We start from the raw sequence: 21,862 nt of genomic DNA, 5'->3' as shown, positions 1-21,862 counted from the left end.
CAACTGAAAATCTTGTAACTTACGGCTTTGAATTGATCCAAAACAGCATACGAAGGGAGACAAGGGGAAACCTAACAGCACGCAACAAAACCCAAGTGTTGCAACAGTGATTCCATTATCGAACTACTTGTTACCGAGATAATGATACCACATGTCTTCAGATATGTAGGAGTGTTGTGCACATCTGAACCAATGACCATTGGTAGTCTTCCCAATAGATAGAAATTGCTGACAGTCAACAACATTCACAGGTGAAAATCCTTTCAGGAGAGCAGAGGGAAAGGGAGAGTAAGAGAGCAAGGGAGTAAAAGAGAGTTTTATGTTCACATTGACACTGAAGTTACCTCAGTGCTAATCTTATGCCACAAAGTTATTGAAATTGGATCCTCAATCTTAAAATCAGACAAGACAAGGGTAAGGCAATCACATTTATTTAATTACATATCATTACATTCCACGGAAACACAGCACAATCAGTAACAGCGCAATGTTTATAATTCACCCTACTGCAGCTGACTGGATTTCTAAAAGCATTTTTAACAGCTGATTAAACAAATGTTTAAAGGATACCTTTAAATGTGTAACGACACATTGCGATTTCACAAGACAAGATGTTTTGCCAAGCATCAGTACAGCAAATAAATATTAAAAATCAGAACGAGTAGCCAATGTCTGAAACCATTTTCAAAGCTCACTCACAATTTTTCCCATTCGCTGCCTGTCACTGCCTAACTCAAATATGTTCAGTCTAAAGTAAGGTCCCAACCTGAAATGCTGTGTCCTTTTCCCTCCATTAATGCCTGGCCTGCTGAGTTCCTTTAGCATTTTGGTTTTGCTTTAATATTTCAGCAATCTAAACCAAAATCTATCGATTTCTATCACTCCCTTTATTCTTCTACTACCTTGCGCCTTTTTTTATTCTTGCATCTCGCGCACCCTTTTCACCTCCAACAATTCAATGTCTCGTTCAATGTCAGTGTGACCATCTTCTCTTGGTTTGCTCCTTCCCCCCATCCCAACTTTCTCAAATATGTCCCTTAGTTAATCCTTCACTGGTTATAAGAATTGTTTTTAACAAAGTGAAATACTGCTTGTTCTTAACACTATTAATCTGCTGAAAAATACAGACACTGGAGGAAAATACAAATAAAAACATTAATTGTTGTGGTTATGACTGAAGTAACATTTTCATTGATTCTTTAACCTTAGTTGTTAAAAACACAACTGCTGTGAGATGATGAACGATTCAGCATCACTGAAGTCTACTTCAAGAGCAGTGTGACATTCCTTCCGTTTACCCCTCTAAAGCAACTGCATTGCTTTCCTCTAGCAAGCAATATCCCACAAATAGGAAGAAAGTCAGTGAGAGCCATTAAAAACTCTCGTATGGTTTAAAGAAATTGCCAAGTACTGTGGGTCTGTCCCTCGAGGGCGACCCTTTCTAAGTTTGCCATTTGTATTTGATAATCTATCCACACTATTCAACCAAAGCAATAGGTAGCTTTGCACAAAACTATCAGAACTATTATTGACCATCAAATTCCTACCTTCCCATCAATGGTGGGAGAAAGGTTAGATCAATATTTAACTTTACTTGCCTTCTTCCCATTATAAACAAATATCCTGCGAGACAATTGCAAGCACGAGGCCACATGTGAAGTCTCTAACTTGTCAGGGATTTGTTAAATCAGTATGCCAAAAGATGATAAAGCTCAGGAACAGCTGGTACTCCTGAATTTGAAACTGCAGCTGTATTTTCAATGGTCCAATCGATTAATTGGAATTTGTGGGCAGCCTTTGAAACAAAATCACTTTATTGTAGCATTTTACACCAAAACTCTGATTTTGACAAAGCAGTTAAAACCAAAAGCACAACAAATTACACAGAAGCAATTTAAAGTTGTCAATACAAGTGCAAGATGAATTGAAAGCAATCTTTCCCTCTCCTCTTTCAATTAAAAGTTTTTTCCTCGGTGCATGCCACTTTCAAGCACTTTGCAATATGCTCTGGTAAGCCTGTACAGGCATCTTCCAATATCTCAATGATCACTGCTTTTCTCTTTCAGGGGCTTGGATATTAGTATTTTGCAGCTCATGTGTGCAATACTAATTGCAGGTCTGTATCGTTACTGCAGCCAGCAGAGTTGAATTTAAATCTAAATCTACAAATGGAACACTACAGTTAAAGACTTTGCAAAGAAAAATTGGAAGTTACAGACTTGATAATTAAAAGAAAATGTTATTGGTTACCCCAGTCAACAAACAAGATTGTTTAGACCAGTGAAACAACACAAATGGTTCCTTTATTTCTTTTTAAAGGCACACATTTATGAGATCAATACCTCACCTCCCAGATTACGTATTTGCAGGTTCTCTGTCTGGACCACACTAATCCTTCAATTTCATTGTCAGCCCTATTGATTCCTACTAAGTTCACTTCTGTATTTACCCTCAAGGATAGGTTGAGCACAAATCACTCTGTCAGGTTGAAACGTCGGTCAAAGGCATGTATATTTTATGATGGTGCTATGGACAATATTGTGAGAAAGGGAGGCAGTATTTGGTCCCAAGTGACAGGGGATTAAGATTGCCAGAATATATATAGATTCCTTAAGCAAAGCAATAAATTAATGATAGGGAGCACAGTGAGATGCGCTGAAAAGTAAAACAGCAGAATCTTAGACTCTAAAACATTTTACAACATCTGGCAAGTTAATCATTTAAAGCTCTAGGCAATAGACATCAGTGAAACTCGCTCCCAACCCCACACTATTCAAGGACAGAGAAAGGGTCAACATGACTGAAAGATTAAATGGAAACAAGCAGATTGATCCAGGACCTCATTTGTCCAAAAGGCAGGATGATATATAACTACACAAAAAAAAAATATTACAATTGGAAAAATGGTCACCAAAAGGTAATACCAATAAAATGCACAATTTAATTAAATAACAAACAGAACTACATGAGCACACACTGTTGAAAGTCAGATTCCATCTCAAGGAAATGTGACGAGTAAACCAAAAATAAACTTAAACCTAGAAACAGTTAAGGTCTGGAGCTTATACAAGGTTTTAGTCAGAACCCATGCAGAGTATTAACTCCATGCCTGGTCAAATAAAACAAAATAAAACAACCCCACATGCATTTGAAATTGGTGAGAAAAATCAATACAATTGATCCCAAGTATAAAGCCTTGAAAGACGATTAAAGAAATAGACATTCCACACACACACACACACACACACACACACACACACACACACACACACACACACACACACACACACACACACACACACACACACACACACACACACACACACACACACACACACACACACACACACACACACACACACACACAACACACAGTAATACGAGGATCTAAACCAAAAACGTTAATAATTCAAGTTTACATATGCCGAAGATTAGTTGACTAGGGAAACAAGACTCGGAACATGCTGTAAATACACACTGGGCGAGCAGAAAAATAAGTCACAGGTGGGATTAAGTCATTTCTGGTGAGGTCTGATGTTTTCAGGAATTTCAGTCTGCACACATACGTAAATTTATACTTGTGCAAAATGTAGGAAGGATCAGAATACTTGACATAGTGATAGAAGCTGAGCTACAAACACTTGAGGCATACAACATGGGTGAGTTAGGATCCTAGAGGTAGCTTTCTTTTCTATTACATTGTCTCATAAAGAAGCATTAAAGAGTTAATTTTCCTTTGTTGCTACTTGGCATTTCATGTGCTATGGCAAAATAGCTTATGGACAGACTTCAATGTGCTTGGATTCGCTTAGCAAATACAAAAAATTAACTTTCAACATAATGAGTCTTGAAAACTCATTTTGTGATTGTGGCCGTAACTTTTCAATATCCCACAGTAAAAATAGAATATCCTTGGTAACTAGCGACTAAACAGGCTTGTAATGTAGCTTGAAGCTGTAGTTTCCTCCAAAGCATAAATTTTTACCCGTCACAACTGCAACTGAGATAGGCCAAATTCACACCTTGTGCAATGTGTTGAAAACTTCCTTTAACAATTAAGAGTTTTATCTGCACAGCAAAAGGAATGTTTCAATGAATGCAAGAACCTTCAATAATTCAAGCAGAATTTAAAAATTTAAAAAGCTGCAATTCACTACATCAAATATTTCATTCTTCTCCTTCTATATCATCAGCAATAACATTTTGTAAGTTATAAAATTAGAATTAGAGAAACACATTTTTAATTCATAGCATTTCTGAGATAAGTTAATCTTGCTCTCTCTCTTGGAATATATATATATATTCGATAAACACACTTCAATTTTGCTACAGAAATATCACTACAAATTTCAGGAACTGCTTCAACAAGGTTAAGGTGCAATGTAGAGACTAAGCAGTGTTGAGGACAACATGTGTTAAGAAATTATGTGATGGGTGCGAATTGAAAGCAGTTTCTCCACAGGGGAAGTGACAGCTACGTAAGCAGCAGATTGATGCAGCGGTTCAGGAGTTCTAGAACGCCCAGAATAATGATCCCAGTGCCATACCAGTGGCAGCTCCTGCCACCATGCCCAGCGCCAAGTCCCCATCATCACGTCTCCGGTCTTGAATGATAACATGATTGGTTGCTGGGGGGTAATGACCTGCAGGGAATGAATGCGAGAAGTTAATCTCGAGACAAATATCCCTTTTTGCATTTAAAATGAACAACTTGCAGTTATATTGTGCCTTAAACTTAGCAAACATCCCGGGGCTCTCCGCTGGAATGTAATTGGCAAATATTGACATTGAGTCACTGAGCCATAGTTGCTACTATGACTTGAGCTACTCAAATCTAGGGTGTGGAGGCCAAATAAAAACAGGATTCTGCATTCAGGCCATTTGAGTGTGGGCACAGGGACCAAATCCAGAAAAATCCAGCCAAATTTCTGATAGCAGATATACATCAACTTCAAATGTTGTCTTCAATACCACAACTGAATCGGTCTCCTTGACTACCTCAGGCAGAGCAGATCAGTGAGCAGGAAACTGTAGCTAAAATTTTACATGTGTTTAAAATTCAGGACTTAAAATAAAACAAACTGTGTCAGGGCAGCTCAAACCTGTGGAATTTGTATCGTGTGGCATGAGGGAACAACAAAAAACGTCCTCTTTCCTGGGCAACCACAGGTACAGGAAACGTCGCCAGTTGAAAGAAATTGAGTGCTGGGCTATAAAGTCTAAGCAAAAGCAAAGGTTTATCACTACAGTCACTTTATCTGCAAGGTTGAGCACATCATGAGCAGCACGCATCAGCAAGTGTTTACCCTATAGCGTAAAGAGCATGTAGTCAGGGAGGGAGAGGATGACTGTCAGTCAGGAAATTCAGGAGGTTCTAAAGGGCATCTTATTCTCTAACCAGTAACCATATAACAATTACAGCATGGAAACACGGAAGTATTAAGTTCTGAATACTGATAAATTAAGAGGACTCCATTTGGAGGTGCAGCCAGAAACAAGACTGCAGCACCATGGGCAACTCCGCATACAGGGGACAGGAGGTGCAAATCGCAATATAGATTTTTGTATTTAGGTGAGTAGAGAGACAGCCCTGTGATCACAAATGTGATTCTATATTGGCATGTTGAAGTTGACATTGCTGTCATGATGATTGAACTTTAGTAAAGGCTCTGTGAGAGATGGGTAGAATATTACCTCAGCAACACAGAATTAGTGAAAGGTTGCTGTTATTATTACATATTGGGAGGAAGAAAATGGAGCGGTAATGTGAACAACAATAACTGCTGCTGCCTCCGTGTGATGCTCATGAAAATTCAACAAGCCATTTAAATGCCTCTGCTCTTTTTAGAAAAAAATGATTAGGTTAGGACCTTTCTGAATTTGCCTTTGACAAGCTTGATCTGAAAAGTACCACCATAGTCAGTCTCTCACTTAATTTACAGCAGATTTTGTAATAAGTGATTTTGACATTGTAAATTGGCTGACATAAATGCAAAGGAAAATTATGTCAACATCTCCCTGCCAATTATGTTGAAATTACATCTTACAACCAAACCCTTGTCTCTTTAAGGTATTTTCTTCCCCAAAAGAAAAAAACAAGAGTCAATTGTGAATGAATTTAATAATCTGATAAACCACTTGTAGCAAGCTACTTGGTCACAGTTTGTTGTGCAGATGATGCAGCAACATGCATCTGCATTCTTTATATTACCACCATTTAAGAACATTGAAAATGAAATTTGAGCATAATCTGCATTCAATAAAATAGAAAGGTTTCCCTTTCAACAATGTTACCACATAGAGTGCATGCCTGTAGACAATGAAACCTTTTGCAGCTGGATGGGCCAACAGATAGTGGTCCTGTTCAGCTCTAGGTTAACATCTGGTACACTCATGGAGATTTAAGAAATCTTTTTTTTTTTTTTTTTGCAATAAATAATATGTCTTAGAGGAGAAAATATTTACAATGACAATGGCTTACTTTGAGAAAAGACAAATGGAATGGATAAATTCCCCAAATAACTACATTCTTAAAAAACAAGGTAAACAGAAACACCAGGATACGTTGTGATTCCCTACTTCCTTCATCACAGGAAATACTTATGCCTGAAGCATTGCCAGAAGTACTCTCCTTGGTATTGAATAAAGCAATAATAGTGAACCATACATAGTATTTGAAGTTGCCTTTTCGCATAGTTGTGTTGGTATATGAGAGCACATTGGGGACTGCTGGTGCACAAAGTAATGTGCTGGCTTTCTATTGGAAATTTTCCAACACATTTATATTACCCGAGAGAGGAAATGTTTTTTCCTTAAAAACATCACAGCCATCTACAATACAGCAGTCTCCTTGATAATATATCATGCAGCACAAAGCCCAACTTAATTGACATCTCAAATGAATTGAAAACTTCTCATCCGCCCTGATAAACTGTACAGGTTTAGATGCAAGTTGGCTCTTAGTTTCTTAAAATTCAAGGCCAGAGGCATCTTTGAAAAAATTCCTATTGGCAACACCAGCAGAGCATTTCCCAATGCAATATTTAAGCAATTGAGGACAACTGGCGGGACTGTCATATGTTGATAGAATGGAGCGGCTGGGCTTGTATATGCTGGAAGTTAGAAGGATGAGAGGATATCTTATTGAAACATAAGATTATTAAGGGATTGGACGCTAGAGGCAGGAAACATGTTCCTGATGTTGGGGGAGTCCAGAACCAGGGGCCACAGTTTAAGAATAAGGGGTAGGCCATTTAGAACGGAGATGAGGAAAAACGTTTTTACCAGAGTTGTGAATCTGTGGAATTCTCTGCCTCAGAAGGCACTGGAGGCCAATTCTCTGGATGCCTTCAAGAGAGAGTTAGCTCGAGCTCTTAAAGATAGCAGAGTCAGCGGATATGGTGAGAAGGCAGGAACGGAGTACTGAATGTGGATGATCAGCCATGATGCTGGCTCGAAGGGCCGAATGGCCTACTCCTGCACCTATTGTCTATTGTTTATAACTGCAAATGAATATCCAGTACACATAAATGCACAATCCCAGTTTTGTTATAATTTTCAACTATATTTGTATGTGTTTTTTCCACATTTTACTTATATCCAAAACAAGCAGAGCATCTGAGATTGGTGGAGCAGGAGTGTTGAGTTGCACCATCCTACAGGATAAACTCCAGATTTAATAATGAAACTTAATTTTGTTTAAAAATTCAAAAAAGATGTGCACAAGGAATAGAGATGGTGTGAACGTATCCACACCCAGCAAAAAAACTTTGATAAATGCTTGCGAGTTTGGCAGGAAAAGGTGGGGAACACTTAACTTGTGTATATTCAAATATTGCTTTGATTTTAACAGTGGCTTGTATGATTAACCAAATATATAAACAATACAAATTAAAACTGTTGACCCAATAGATAATACCATTGGGCTCCAGAATGTAAGCCTGGTTTTGCATGTGGCACACGGACTATTGTCAATAAATCTTACTTACTTGCTAAATTGACATGCATAATAGTCAGTCAACTACCTCCTCTGGCAACTTGTTCATACACCCACTACCCTTGGTGTGAAAAAGTTACCCCTCAGATTCCTATTACATTTTTTCCCATTCACCTTAAGCGTATGTCATCTGGTCCTCGATTCACCTACTCTGGGCAAGGGACTCTGTGCATCTACCTGATCTATTCCTCTCATGATTTTATACACCTCCATAAGATCACCCCTCATCCTCCTGCACTCCAATGAATAGAGTCCCAGCCTACTCAACCACCATTTATAGCTCAGATTTATAGCACCATTTATGGCAACATCCTCGTAAATCGTTTCTGTACCCTTTCCAGCTTGATACCATCTTTCCTATAACATGGTGCCCAAAACTGAGCACAATACTCTAAATGTGGCCTCGTCAAAATCTTATACAACTGCACTATGACCTCCCAACTTCAATACTCAATACTCTGATTGATGAAGGCCAATGTGCCAAAAGCCATTTTGATCATCCTATCTAAGAAACATTATGTTAGGAAGAGGTGTTTCATGATGTATTCCGTAAATGACAAATGCCCTACTGATTTTCCCATATTTCTTCTGATTTTCCCATATTCCTTAAAAGGAAGTAGCAACTTTAGCATATTTTTATCAATGTCGGCTCACAAAGCAATCTCATGTGGCAGCACCCAGTGGTTAGGCCTCTCGCTACACAAACCCTCGGCAGTCGGGGGGTAGGGTCACGTGACTGGGCAATGGCGGGGAGGAGTTGTCACGGTGTATAGGGGTGTGCGCTAGTATATATAACGAACTCTGGGTCAACCCTCTCTGGCTCCCTTTCTCTTCTCTCTTCGCGTGAGTGTCCTGCCACCTCAGCAAGAGCTCAGCTCGAGCCACGAGGCAACAGCTTTGCCTTGCAGCAGCAACAATAACTTTTGTGTTAGAGGACTAAACATGCCTGTATATCTAACCTATAATGCCTGAATTTAAAAAACGTTTATTCACGATGTTTGGTGCCTCTACACTCATTCCTTGCTAATTTTCCGTGTAACCTATTCTTCCCACATTCCCATCAACTCCCTCTCAATTCTATCTCTGGGCCTTGTACACTATGGTCAAATTACAGTAGCTAAATAAACTACCAAGGTCCTTGGAATGTGGGAGGAAATTTGAGCACCAACCAAAATCACATAATCACAGAGAGACAATGTAATCTCTAAACAGACGGTATCAGAGATGAGGGTGGACAAAAATGCTGGAGAAACTTAGCGGTGAGGCAGCATCTATGGAGCGAAGGAATAGGTGACGTTTCGGGTCGAGACCCTTCTTCAGACTGATGTGGGGGTGGGGGTGGGAAGACGAAAGGAAGTGTCGGAGACAGTAGGCTGTTGGAGAGCTGGGAAGGGATGGGGAAGGAGAGAGAAAGCAAGGACTACCTGAAATTGGAGATGTTCACACCACTGGGGTGTAGAACCACCCATGCAAAATATGAGGTGCTGCTCCTCCAATTTGCGTTGGGACTCACTCTGGCCATGGAGGAGGCCCAGGACAGAAAGATCGGATTCAGAATGGGAAGGGGAGTTGCAGTGCTGAGCCACGGGAGATCAGGTTAGTTAATGCAAACTGAGCGGAGGTGTTGGGCGATCCGATCGCCAAGCCTGCGCTTGGTCTCACCGATACAGAGCAGTTGACATCTAGAACAGCGGATGCAATAGATGAGGTTAGAGGAGGTGCAGGTGAACCTCTGCCTCACCTGGAAAGACTGCTTGGGTCCTTGGATGGAGTCGAGGGGGGGGGGGGGGGGAGGAGGTAAAGCAACAAGTGTAGCATTTCCTGCGGTTGCAAGGGAAAGTACCAGGATAGGGGGTGGTTTGGGTGGGAAGGGACAATTAACCTGGGAGTTACGGAGGGAGCGGTCTGCGGAAAGCTGAAAGGGGAGGAGATGGGAAGATGTGGCCAGTGGTGGGATCCCATTGGAGGTAGCGAAAATTTTGCACGATTATCTGTTGTATGTGTCGGCTGGTAGTGTGGAAGGTGCTGACAATGGAGACTCTGTTCTTGTTTCGAGTGGGGGGGGGGGGGGGGGGGGATGGGGAGTGAGAGCGGAACTATGGGATATAGAGGAGACCCTGATGAGAGCCTCGTCTATAGTCGAAGAGGTGAACCCCCGTTCCCTAAAGAATGAGGACATCTCCGATGCCCTGGTTTGGAACACCTCATCCTGGGTGCAGATGCGCCGTAGACGGAGGGATTGGGAGCAGGGGATAGAGGAAGCAGGGTGGGAAATGTAGTCTAAATAGCCATGGGAGTCAGTGGGTTTGTAGTAGATGTCAGTCAGTAGTCTGTTACCTGCGATGGAGATAGTGAGGTCTAGAAATGGTAGGGAGATGTCGGAAATGGTCCAGGTGAATTTGAGGTGAATACTTAAATTCACCTGTAACATTTCAGGCATCTCCCTACCGTTTCTAGACCTCACCATCTCCATCGCTGGTAAGAGCCATATGACCTCACTATCTACATCGCATGAAGAACCATATGATTGAAAGTGATTATTTTTGATAATGAGGTCAAACCAAGCATAGAACGAGTGTAAAACTTTGCAAAAGCATTTTGATGACTGATGATAATCAACTGTCAATGGTTGATGGGCAACTATTGAGACAAAACTGAACTGCAGGCATCGCGCAGGCTGTGGGATTAAATGGCAATGCAAGCAGAATTTTTATATAGAACTCCTATACTGCAGCAGGGAAAAGTAAAGGACACTCAATTTTCATTCACCAGCTAAGCTGTGATTGCTCCAACAACAGAGTGAGTTAAGGGGAGATTTTAGAGATGTTCAAAAATTAGATAATTTATTGCATTGTTTAAAAGTTAAAAAACAGAACAACTTCCATTGACAACTGGGTCAGAAACCAGAGGAACGATTTATAAAGTCAGAGAATTGGAAAACAGACAAGGAGACAGACAAAGAACTGGATTAATGGTTTGGGGGAGGTGGTGAGAATAATACAAGGATTTCTCCAAAATTAGCTGCCCTCCTTTCCACAGCGACCGCTCTCTCCGTAACTCCTTGGTCAATTCGTCCCTTCCCACCCAAACCACCCCCTCCCCTGGTACTTTCCCTCGCAACCACAGCAAATACTTGTCGCTTTACCTCCCCCCTCGACTCCATCCAAGGACCCAAGCAGTCTTTCCAGGTGAGGCAGAGGTTCACCTGCACCTCCTCCAACCTCATCTATTGCATCCGCTGTTCTAGGTGTCAACGGCTCTACATCAGTGAGACCAAGCGCAGGCTTGGCGATCACTTCGCCCAACACCTCCACTCAGTTCGCATTTACCAACCTGATCTCCCGGTGGCTCAGCACTTCAACACCCCCTCCCATTCCAAATCCGAACTTTCTGTCCTGGGCCTCCTCCATGGCCAAAATGAATCCCACTGTAAATTGGAGGCGCAGCACCTCATATTTCACCGTGATGTAAATGCTAGTGCCATCTTGAAACATTTGTACTTGTCATCAATGTGCAAATGCCAGTGCCCTATTGAGGCCAGGAGTAGAAGCTGCCAGTTTTGCCTAGGCCTCGTGACTGATGTCAAGTGACCTTCTAGTAGTTTCTGTTGGTTGTTGAAATAATCTGTTCTTACAAGATGTCGTCGGTGTCAGACGTGTATTCATTGTGCTAGCCACAACATGATCATATAGAAGAAATTACAGGTAGTTTACACCACAGTGGTATGAACATTTACTTCTCCAATTTCAGGTAGTCCTTGTTTTCTCCCTCCTTCCCCTCCCCTTCCCAGCTCTCCCACAGCCTACTGTCTCCGCCTTTTTCTTTCTTCTTTCTGCCCCCCACATCAGTCTGAAGAAGGGTCGTGACCCGAAATGTCACCTATTCCTTCGCTCCATAGATGCTGCCTCACCCGCTGAGTTTCTCCAGCATTTTTGTCTGCCCTGCTGATATTCTCACATTGGCAGTTACTGTACACATTTGTCAATACAAAACTGATTCAGCCCATATGGGAAAGACCCATCCAAGTGCAAGTCCTGTATGCGAATGCAAATAAAATCAAGGATACTTTGGAAAGTCATACCACAGCATGGGGGGGGGGGGGGGGGGGAAAACACGCTTGGATAATTGTAACCTGATATAGTTTTCCTCAAGCAGTATCAAATTCAGCAATGATTAGCAGATGTTCAGCACAAAGATTTACTCCAAGTCTATGAGAATAGTTGTCATCCGCTAATCATTTTCACATTGACCCATCAATGCCAAGTCTTTGTAAAATAATGAAACGCCAATGATTCAAGGTCAGCAACAAATACAAGTTCTTACCAGAAGATGAATTCAGAGTTTAGAAACTAGCTTAACACTGCCACCATCTGGCCCGTTATTGACAACATTGAAAGAGGCATGTCATGTAATTTTCACTGAACAAAAATATGTGCGATATAGTCCTGATTTTGTCCGCAGTCTGATAAAACATTCATGTGACCTGCCAAAGTTCCTGAAATTACCACATGGGGAAGGAATCAGCAGCAGGAAATTCACCAGCAATTAAAGCATAATTCAGCTGACTACCAAAAGCAAGCTGACAAAGGTTTTTTTTCCTGAAACTCAAAGAGGTCACAAAATATTATACTGAATGAGAATTAAATTGAGAAATTACCCTTTAGCCTGTAACTTTCATTGTCTCATTAGGGTTATCTTTATAACGTTAGGTCTGGATTTCTATGAAGGATACAGAAACCATTGATGGAAACAGACTTACCATGATAAGGATACTGATAGGCCACAGCATAAGGTTGACCACTGGAGGTGTACATGACTTGCTGTGATGCAGGAGGCTGCTGAGGAGTATAGGTACCGCTGTATGAATCGTAGCTGTAGACCTGAAAAAGTCCATGTTAATTGTTCAGCATCTGCAGTATTTGATGCTTTACAGTAATGCTTTAACTCAGAATGATCACACCACATCCCAACTAGAAGACAAATATGCCATCATCTTTACCAAACAAAGTGCTATTTGCAAGACTCTTTCCTCTTTCTCTGCCAATCACCATCCTCCAGGGTGTAAATCATTGCATGGCTATTAGTTATTCCAGGAACGACAATGGTGTTTGATTTTCAGCCTGTCGGCCCCCACATTCTTGCTGGAGTTTAGAAGGATGTGGGGTAACCCATTGAAACTTACCGAATAGTAAAAGCCCTGGATGTGGAGAGGATGTTTCCACTAGTGGGAGAGTCTACCAGAAGCCATAGCCTCAGAATAAAAGGATGCATGTACCTATAGAAAGGAGATGAGGAGGATTTTTTTTTATCAGAGGGTGGTGATTTCATTGCCACAGACGACTGTCGAGGCCAAGTTAATGGGTATTTTTAAGATGGCGATTGACAGATTTTTAATTAGTATGCATGTCAGGGGTATGGGTAAAGGCATGAGAATTGGGCTGAGAATGGAAAGACAGATCAGCCATGATTGAATGGAGGAGCAGACTTGATGGCCTAACTCTGCTCCTAGAAGTTATGAACATTCCTTTGAGTGGCAATTCAAAGTCTTACTAGATTTGTTTATCTTTATGTATCATTGAGGGAAACACCCATGCACACCAAAACACATCATGATATATAAACCTAATTCTTTCAAATTTATATGTCAGAATTAAAGTTGCACCATAGCTAGACAGCACAAATGCACAAGTAGTAGGAATATTCTAAGTGAATGCTTTCTTTATGCTGCTAATGGAGATAAAGCCAGATGGTAATATATGCAGATTCTATCAAATGGAGGGGCGGGGGCAGTGAAATTCAACAAGATACAAAATATCCAAGCAAATTGATTAAATCTGGTGCAAAGATAGGAATTGTTACACATTATTACTATTATCTATTAGACTATTATCTAAATGGTGGCCGATTGGGAAAGGGGGAGATGCAGCGAGACCTGGGTGTCATGGTACACCAGTCATTGAAGGTAGGCATGCAGGTACAGCAGGCAGTAAAGAAAGCGAATGGTATGTTAGCTTTCATTGCAAAACGATTTGAGTATAGGAGCAGGGAGGTTCTACTGCAGTTGTACAGGGTCTTGGTGAGACCACACCTGGAGTATTGCGTACAGTTTTGGTCTCCAAATCTGAGGAAGGACATTATTGCCATAGAGGGAGTGCAGAGACGGTTCACCAGACTGATTCCTGGGATGTCAGGACTGTCTTATGAAGAAAGACTGGATAGACTTGGTTTATACTCTCTAGAATTTAGGAGATTGAGAGGGTATCTTATAGAAACTTACAAAATTCTTAAGGGGTTGGACAGCTAGATGCAGGAAGATTGTTCCCGATGTTAGGGAAGTCCAGGACAAGGAGTCACAGCTTAAGGATAAGGGGGAAATCCTTTAAAACCGAGATGAGAAGAACTTTTTTCACACAGAGAGTGGTGAATCTCTGGAAATCTCTGCCACAGAGGGTAATTGAGGCCAGTTCATTGGCTATATTTAAGAGGGAGTTAGATGTGGCCCTTGTGGCTAAGGGGATCAGGGGGTATGGAGAGAAGGCAGGTACGGGATACTGAGTTGGATGATCAGCCATGATCATATTGAATCGCAGTGCAGGCTCGAAGGGCTGAATGGCCTACTCCTGCACCTAATTTCTATGTTTCTATGTTTCTATCGGAACAAAACAAATTGAAATCCTTCTGCAGGGAGGAAAGCTACCTTCAGTCATTACCAAAAACATACCCAGTTAATGCAGCGCTAATCAACTAAATAAAAAGGATACTGAAGGTTTTTTACTGATGGGCTTCTTTCTCAACTTGCTGCAGTCCCCATGGTGGTGAAAATCCTTATACTATTGCTAGATAGGAGATCACAGATTTGACCTTGCAGCAATAAGGATTGCTGATCCAAATGCAAATTGAGATGTGGGAGGTGAGGTGCAGCTCATGGCCACGTCCTTGATCAAGGTCAACGGTAACTTGGCTGAAGGTGGTAATTGGCCCTAGGGATTCTTTTATTTACTGCCACTGTTATTTGATGATCATATCTGAGAAGCATAGTCACAACATTACCCGGCTTCATAATTGTAATTTCACTCAAGGCTACTTGGGGCAAGTTTTGACAACAACATTCATGCCTCAAACATTATTAAGTAATGACTGGGGAAATTCAGGGCCAAATTGTGTTCACTGAAGCAGGTAGTTCATATATGAACAGTCAATGTTTAACATTAAAGGCAAACTCATGTCCTGGAATTCTACAAGTACTATTGGAAACTGTCCCTAGTTGCATTGCCACTGGGAAGTAGTAGCCAAGCCAATCTTGTCAGGATTTACCCACTCTCTTTCCCTCTCAGCATTAGTTGGACAAGTGGAAGGAGGAAGAATAAAATCCCCTCTCAGATTGTGTGCTATGTCACATCTGGTACAAATACTAGGATTGAACAGATTTCAATAAGGACTTTAGGCAGCAAAATTACTTTTCTAAATTATTTTGCCTTAGTTCAATGTTTTCATTTCCATGCAATTTGTGTCTTTTCAATTATCTTTAAGAACATTTGATGGCTTACTTCAATTTTCATAGTTTTGTATTGTTTTAATGTTCATGCCCCAGCCCCAACTTTGCTCTGTGGCACAGAATAACACAATGTCCATGTATTAACCATCCAGAGTTTGGTGGGCCAGGAATGACGTCTCCTTTGCACAGTCGGGTTAAGTGCAAGTTTGGGTGAAAGGGGTCAGTTACATTTGGGGGTTGGGGTGACACAATCCAGCATGTGAGATACTTAACCTAAAATGGAGAAAGTTAACTCTGATTAACCTGTGGAGCGATATGGCTACAAACCGGCAAAAGATGTTGTAGGCAGCATCGAGGGAGGGAATGGACAGGTGACACTTTGGGTCAGAACACTTCTTCAGACTGATTAGAGTAGTGAGCAGAAAGATGGAAAGGAGGGATGGTGATTAGACTACAGCCTGGCAAATGATAGGTGGATGCAGATGTGGAGACTTTGATTGACGGGTGGGTCGACTAAGTGACAAAGATTAGAGTTGAAAAGGGAGACAAAAGGGTGTCAGATAAGAGGAGTGAAATGTAAACCCGGAGGTTGGAAGGGAACATCAAAAGGAGAGACGAGTGTACGAAGGAACAAAAGAAAGGAAATGGTGGGAAACATAAGAGAGCACTGGGTGGGGATAGCACGGGAAAGAAAGAGGTCAGGAGGTATTGAATTTGGAGAATTCAATGGGCATAATATTGGGGTGCAAGCTACCCAAGCGGAATACAAGGTGCTGTTCCTCCAATTTGCATGTGTCCTCACTCTGGCAATGAAGGAGGAAATGACAGAAAGACAGGTATGGGGAAGGGGAAGGGGAAGGGGAAGGGGAAGGGGAAGTAAATTGGTTGGCACCAGGCGATCCAACAGGCTTAAGGGGACTGCGCACAAGTATTCAGCAAAATTGTCTAGACTTGGTCTCGCCAGTTAAAGGAAGCCACACGGGAGCAACAAATGCAGTAGAAAAATTTTGAAGTGGATTATGTAAATCCGTACCTTACTTGGAAGGGCTACTGGGGTCCCTGGATGGAAGTGAGGGAGGCGGTGTAGGGATGAAGTATTACAGCCCCTGTGCTTCTAGAAGGAAGTACCTGGGGAGAGTTTGGATTGTGGTGAGAAAGAATGAGCTTCGGAGAGCGAATAGGAGTGGAAATGGGAAGATGTCACTGGTAGTGGGATCATGTTGAAGGAGGCAGAAATGTCAGAGAAGTTGAAGGTGGCAGAAGTGTGAGAAAAACTTTGGCTTTCAGTTCCCCACATTTGTACACTCATCTTCCATCAGAATCCCCTTTTTCCTTGCCTATTTTCCATTCCCTGACAGCCACATCTCTCCGTCCAGGTTTACATTTCACTCCTCTCAATTCTGACACCAAGGTGTTCTTTCCATCTCTTGCCTTTGTCATCTACTCCACCTATCTGCAATTAAATATCCCTTACCTTTATCCACTTCTTATTTGCCAGGCTTCGCCCTACCCTCACCTTTCCTTTCCAGCTTTCTCCCCCTTCGCCAATCAGTCTGAAGAAGTGGTCCGACCCAAAACATCGCCTCCCCAGATACTGCCTATCCCACAGTTTTGCTCAAGATTCCATCTCCAAAATAATTTGGTGCATCTCAAAAATAATTTTCAGAATGATGCCAGAAGATCAACATGACAATTATAAAGTTCGAATCTCTGAATATACAATATAAATATAAATGGAATGGAATAACTTGTGCAAATTGAAGACTGATATTATTCATCATACTTTTAAAACTTCAATGCCTATGTCTGTGGCATTTGAAAGAGTAAAAAGCATATTTTCCCACAGACCAACAAGCTGTCAATGCTGTCTGATAGTATCTTTGTATACATGCCTGGAAGGAGTTTTGCCTTTGTCTTGAAGTCAGCATTCAAGGCAAATGCTGAAACTAGCCAACAGCCTGTAAAATGTAATGCTTCAAGGGACTCGAGAGAAAAGAGCAGTCTATCAAGCCAAGCCAAAGTCAAGGAAGATTTTTCACAAACAACAATTTTCTGAAGCCGTCCCAAGCCATTTCTCAAAAGGACAATAATTTTAACAATTTATTTTAGTTTTCCGAATGGATGGCGATGTGCAACATCCTTACTTACTGCTTTCCCAAAGGAAGCTTACAGACTAAAACAAAGCCAGATAGAAAATAAAAGCAGATTTTTCAGATCCTTAAACATATTCAGGCATTTGGTGAAATTAAGGAATCTGCATCTCAAATCTGTTTGCCACCACTATCAGTCCACATTTATTTCCCAAACAAGTTACTTAAAGGGGAGAAACGTGCATTTATACAGCACCTTTCATGTCTTTCAGACACAGCAAGGTGAAAGTATTTCAGAAGAGTAGCAAGTGTTGTCATGGATCCCCAATTCAGCAAGATTCTGTCACCCAATCTTAAAATAAATTAACCCAAATAAATGAAGACCAGATTCACATGAGTGGTACAAATATTTCCAATGCTACTGTCAAGAACAAATTTAATCTTTGCTCCCCCAAAAATGAAAATGTATCCATATGACGAGGGGCATAGCCACAGGCTCAATCCTGATCTCTAATGTGTAGGAAAGAACTGCAGATGCTGGTTTAAACCGAAGGTAGACACAAATGCTGGAGTAACTCAGCAGGACAGGCAGCATCTCTGGAGAGAAGGAATGGGTGACGTTTCCTGTTGAGACCTTTCTTCAGATGCTCTTGATGTGCAAATTATCTTGACTGAGAGGATTTCCACAAGGTGTTCCAGTTTCTGCCCACATCCTAAAGATTTCCAAAGATAGCTCCACTGGCCATTGTTCACGACCCTCAATACAGATGGGCAGCAGAATAATCAGAAGTGGAAGGGATGGGGTGGCGGCAGCAGCAGAAGTGTCGATGGGCATGGGGAAGAGATTAACTTGCAGGGAGAATAAGTACAGATGAGACTGATAGAAATGCCTCAAGAACCAGCATGGACCCAAATGACTGAATGGCCTCCCTCTTCAACAGTGTAACAATGGTGTTGCAAGTAGTATAGCTGCCTCACAGCCACAGTCCTGATCCTAACCTCCAGTGCGGTATGTGTGGAGTTTGCATGTTCTCCGTGACTGCATGAGTTCTCCAATTTCCTCCCCCTTTCCAAAGATGTGCTGGCTGTTGATTTCACTAGCAACTGTAAATTATAGTGCAAGTGCTGGTGGAAGAGTCCCGCATCACAGAAACAGGCTCTTAGGACCACCAGTGTGTAGGAAAGAACTGCAAATGCTGGTTTAAATTGTAGACACAAAATGCCGGAATAACTCAGTGGGACAGGCAGCATCCCTGGAGAGAAGGAATGGGTGACATTTCGGGTCGAGACTCTTCACTGTGTCCATACTGACCATTAAGTGCTATCTATACTAATTAGGAAGAGAACAGAAAGTAACTAAACACAGATTAGCTCACCAGCTGTTGATTTCCAGTATGTTTTTTTTAATTTCATCTAAGCATAAATAGGTGCCTTCTAGTTGAATTACTAAATCGTAGAAAGATAGACACAAAATGCTGGAGTAGCTGTAGTATTGAATTGAATACATCTTAGATTTGTTTTTGTAAACTTTTGTGAAAGATATCCACAGACAAGCAGACAGTTTGAGTGCCGGCTGGGGCGAGGCACTCCCTGACTGAGTCTTTCTGAGAGAGCTGATGGCTACTTGTACTGGGAAAACAGTTGTTCTGCCCAATTCTGTGCTGGGGCAAGCTTGACTTAGCAACCAGGCTCTTGGGGAAAGACTGCACTCTGAAAGGAGCCGTCCAGCACAACATTTCAAAAGATGAAGAGGATTAATGCAGAAATAGTGGTTGATATTCAGAGGGGTGTCAAGGTTAAATGACATTAAAATCCCTAAATAAGGCTATTCTACCCATTGCCTCTATGCCTCCTTTCAAGCTTGATAAGAAAAACATTAGTGACTTCCTGTCATAGTGTTACATCCACATGCACTGCCTTTTACAGCAGCCACATCCTCCAACAAATAATGTCTGTCCAACAGCAGGTGACTGCCATCTATTGGCAAGAAGGAGAAAATTCTGCAGAAATTCAGCAGAGAGAAAAAAAAGTCCTCATTGGCCAATTTAAGCCAAAACATTAACAATATTCAAGTGGACTGTTTTGCCCAAGGCTTTTTTTTCCAAATGTAGTTTTCAAAATCAATTCATTTACTTTACATATCAATGATTGTATAATTCTTGTTTTGTTGATATTGAATTTTAACTGAGATACACTAGAACAGTAATCAGATTCCCGGGATAAAATTTGATTTAGTACAAGCAATTACTATTTCCTAAAATTTAAATACATTTTTATTTAGACAAGGTTTTAGGCACTTTTGGTTTTGCTTTCGGGGCTCTGCACACAACACTAACACTTACACATTATCCTGCAAATAAAAAGGCAAAAATTGACCAGCAACATTTTAAGCAAAAAATGCTTCTGCATGCTTTCCACCTGGAATTATGTTAGGCACCAATCCCACCAGTGTCAACTCCTAAAAGGAACACCATAAGTACAGACTGCAATGACACAGACTGGCAGCAAGAGACAAAGGGGCTTCTTGGGAAGAAAGAGAGAGGCGAGAGTTACTCCTTTCAATTGTCTGACTTCCAAGTACTGATTGATGTAATAGATGAGAAGGAAAGCCCTGTATTGCAAGAACACTCTGCTGGAGCATTCTCCGGAAAGCTTCTCCCTGCAGCCATCAGGTTATTAAACACGACAACCTCAAATAAGCTCTGAACTACAATAGACTATTATTATTATTGCACTACTATTGTTCGTTTTTTATGGGGCTTTTTTCCTCTCGTTTATCATATTGTTTACAGCGTACTATGTTTACATATTGTGGGTCCTTATCCTTCCTCTTCCAAAGTCCACAATCAGTTCATTGGTTTTACTGATATTGAGAGCCAGGTTGCTGTGCTGGCACCATTTCTATATTCGATCTCACATCTATACTGTGACTCATCACCATCTGTAATTCATCAACATCTGTAATTCATCAACATCTGTAATTCATCAGCAACAACAATGTCGTCGGCGAACTTGAAAATGGAGATCGCACTATGTCTGGCTACACAGTCATGAGTATAGAGTGAGTAGAGCAGGGGACTGAGAACTCCTCCTGTTCTTAGGTTTTGTCTTTGCAAGTTATCATTGGAAGTCCGAGTGCTTCCAATAAAACAAAAGCAATGTCAGAGGCAGAATAAAAATCTTACCCTGGAAGAGAGGATGCAACAGCATTGTATCACGAGGAAATTCAGGGCAGGTACAGTGGATAGAACTGACCAATCCTTCACTCACACAAAAGATTAATTGTTTATCTCAGCTGACAAAGAGTCCTTCCTTTTGCTCTCCTGACCTTCCATCACTTCCTTACCAGAGTTCTTTATTCTGAACTCTTCACGTTTACATCTTCTACTCCGTCTAGCTTTCAACGTCCAATTTGTATACACCTTCAACTATCATTCCAATCCCAGCTCACTTATTCTCCGCTTCAAATCCCTTTATATCAAATGCTCGCATTCTTTCTCTGGCAATGTGCGGTTGAATTATTGACAACATCCCAGAACTCTGACTCAAAAAATGCACTTGGTTTTGCTTCCTCGTCTGCACTGCCCAAGTATCCATCTTGTACAATTTAGCAAAGCAAAGAATCGATTCAAGAAAAATCCCATGTGCATAAGAAATAAAAGCTTCCACTGCAAAAGACAATATCAGTTTGATCAATGGGTGTAGCTACCTGTGCTGGTGCTGTGGGATAAGCTGAGTAGGGTGGAGGTGCAGAGCCCGAAACAGCATCATCCATGAGAATTTCAGGACCAAACGCAAAGTTCTGCAGAGTCACATACATTAAAACAAGATTTATTTTTTACAATTCACTTAGAATTTAAATAATAGAATTTGTTAATTAGAAATCTTAAAAAAAAAAAAAAAAAAGTTATCAAGAACTATGATCTGATAATAATCATTAGAGGATCCTTCTAAAAACAGAGACACCAAACGGTGCACAACACACTGAGCATTCACTTAGTGGTTCAGACATAAAGACTTACAAATATATTCTAATCAAAACAGTGGAGAATTACATTTTCTAAATGATCATGATGCATTGAAAATTTTATAATAGGCAATGACATTTATAACATCTCATACTTTCAATGACCAATAGGCTGCACGAACACAATCCATGTGAAGCATTAGCAAATTTATTTTGCACATTTTATTAAATTGAAAGAGGCCAAATAATAACATCGAAACCTCTGTATTTAGCGAGGTGAAGAATCTAGGATTTTCTACCTGTAAATGGACTGC

At 41.1% G+C, this 21,862-nt stretch overlaps 1 protein-coding gene across 1 annotated transcript in view; it reads right to left on the bottom strand.

The window, feature by feature from the left end:
• Positions 1-415: 415 nt before the first annotated feature.
• The window catches only part of plekhb2 (pleckstrin homology domain containing, family B (evectins) member 2), a 32,484-nt gene continuing 11,037 nt past the window's right edge, over positions 416-21,862 (bottom strand). The window contains exons 6-8 of the mRNA XM_055646156.1: positions 21,291-21,383; positions 12,756-12,876; positions 416-4,643 (exon numbers count right to left, since the gene is read on the bottom strand). Of these exons, the coding sequence (XP_055502131.1) occupies positions 4,513-4,643; positions 12,756-12,876; positions 21,291-21,383 (345 nt within the window). The 3' untranslated portion in view covers positions 416-4,512. The remainder of the gene's footprint in view (positions 4,644-12,755; positions 12,877-21,290; positions 21,384-21,862) is intronic.

The sequence above is a fragment of the Leucoraja erinacea genome, chromosome 14 (assembly GCF_028641065.1).
Source record: "Leucoraja erinacea ecotype New England chromosome 14, Leri_hhj_1, whole genome shotgun sequence".
Classification (NCBI taxonomy): Eukaryota; Metazoa; Chordata; class Chondrichthyes; order Rajiformes; family Rajidae; genus Leucoraja; species Leucoraja erinaceus.
The sequence above is the reverse complement of the archived record's forward strand: the minus strand, read 5'-3'. Positions and strand labels throughout refer to the sequence as shown.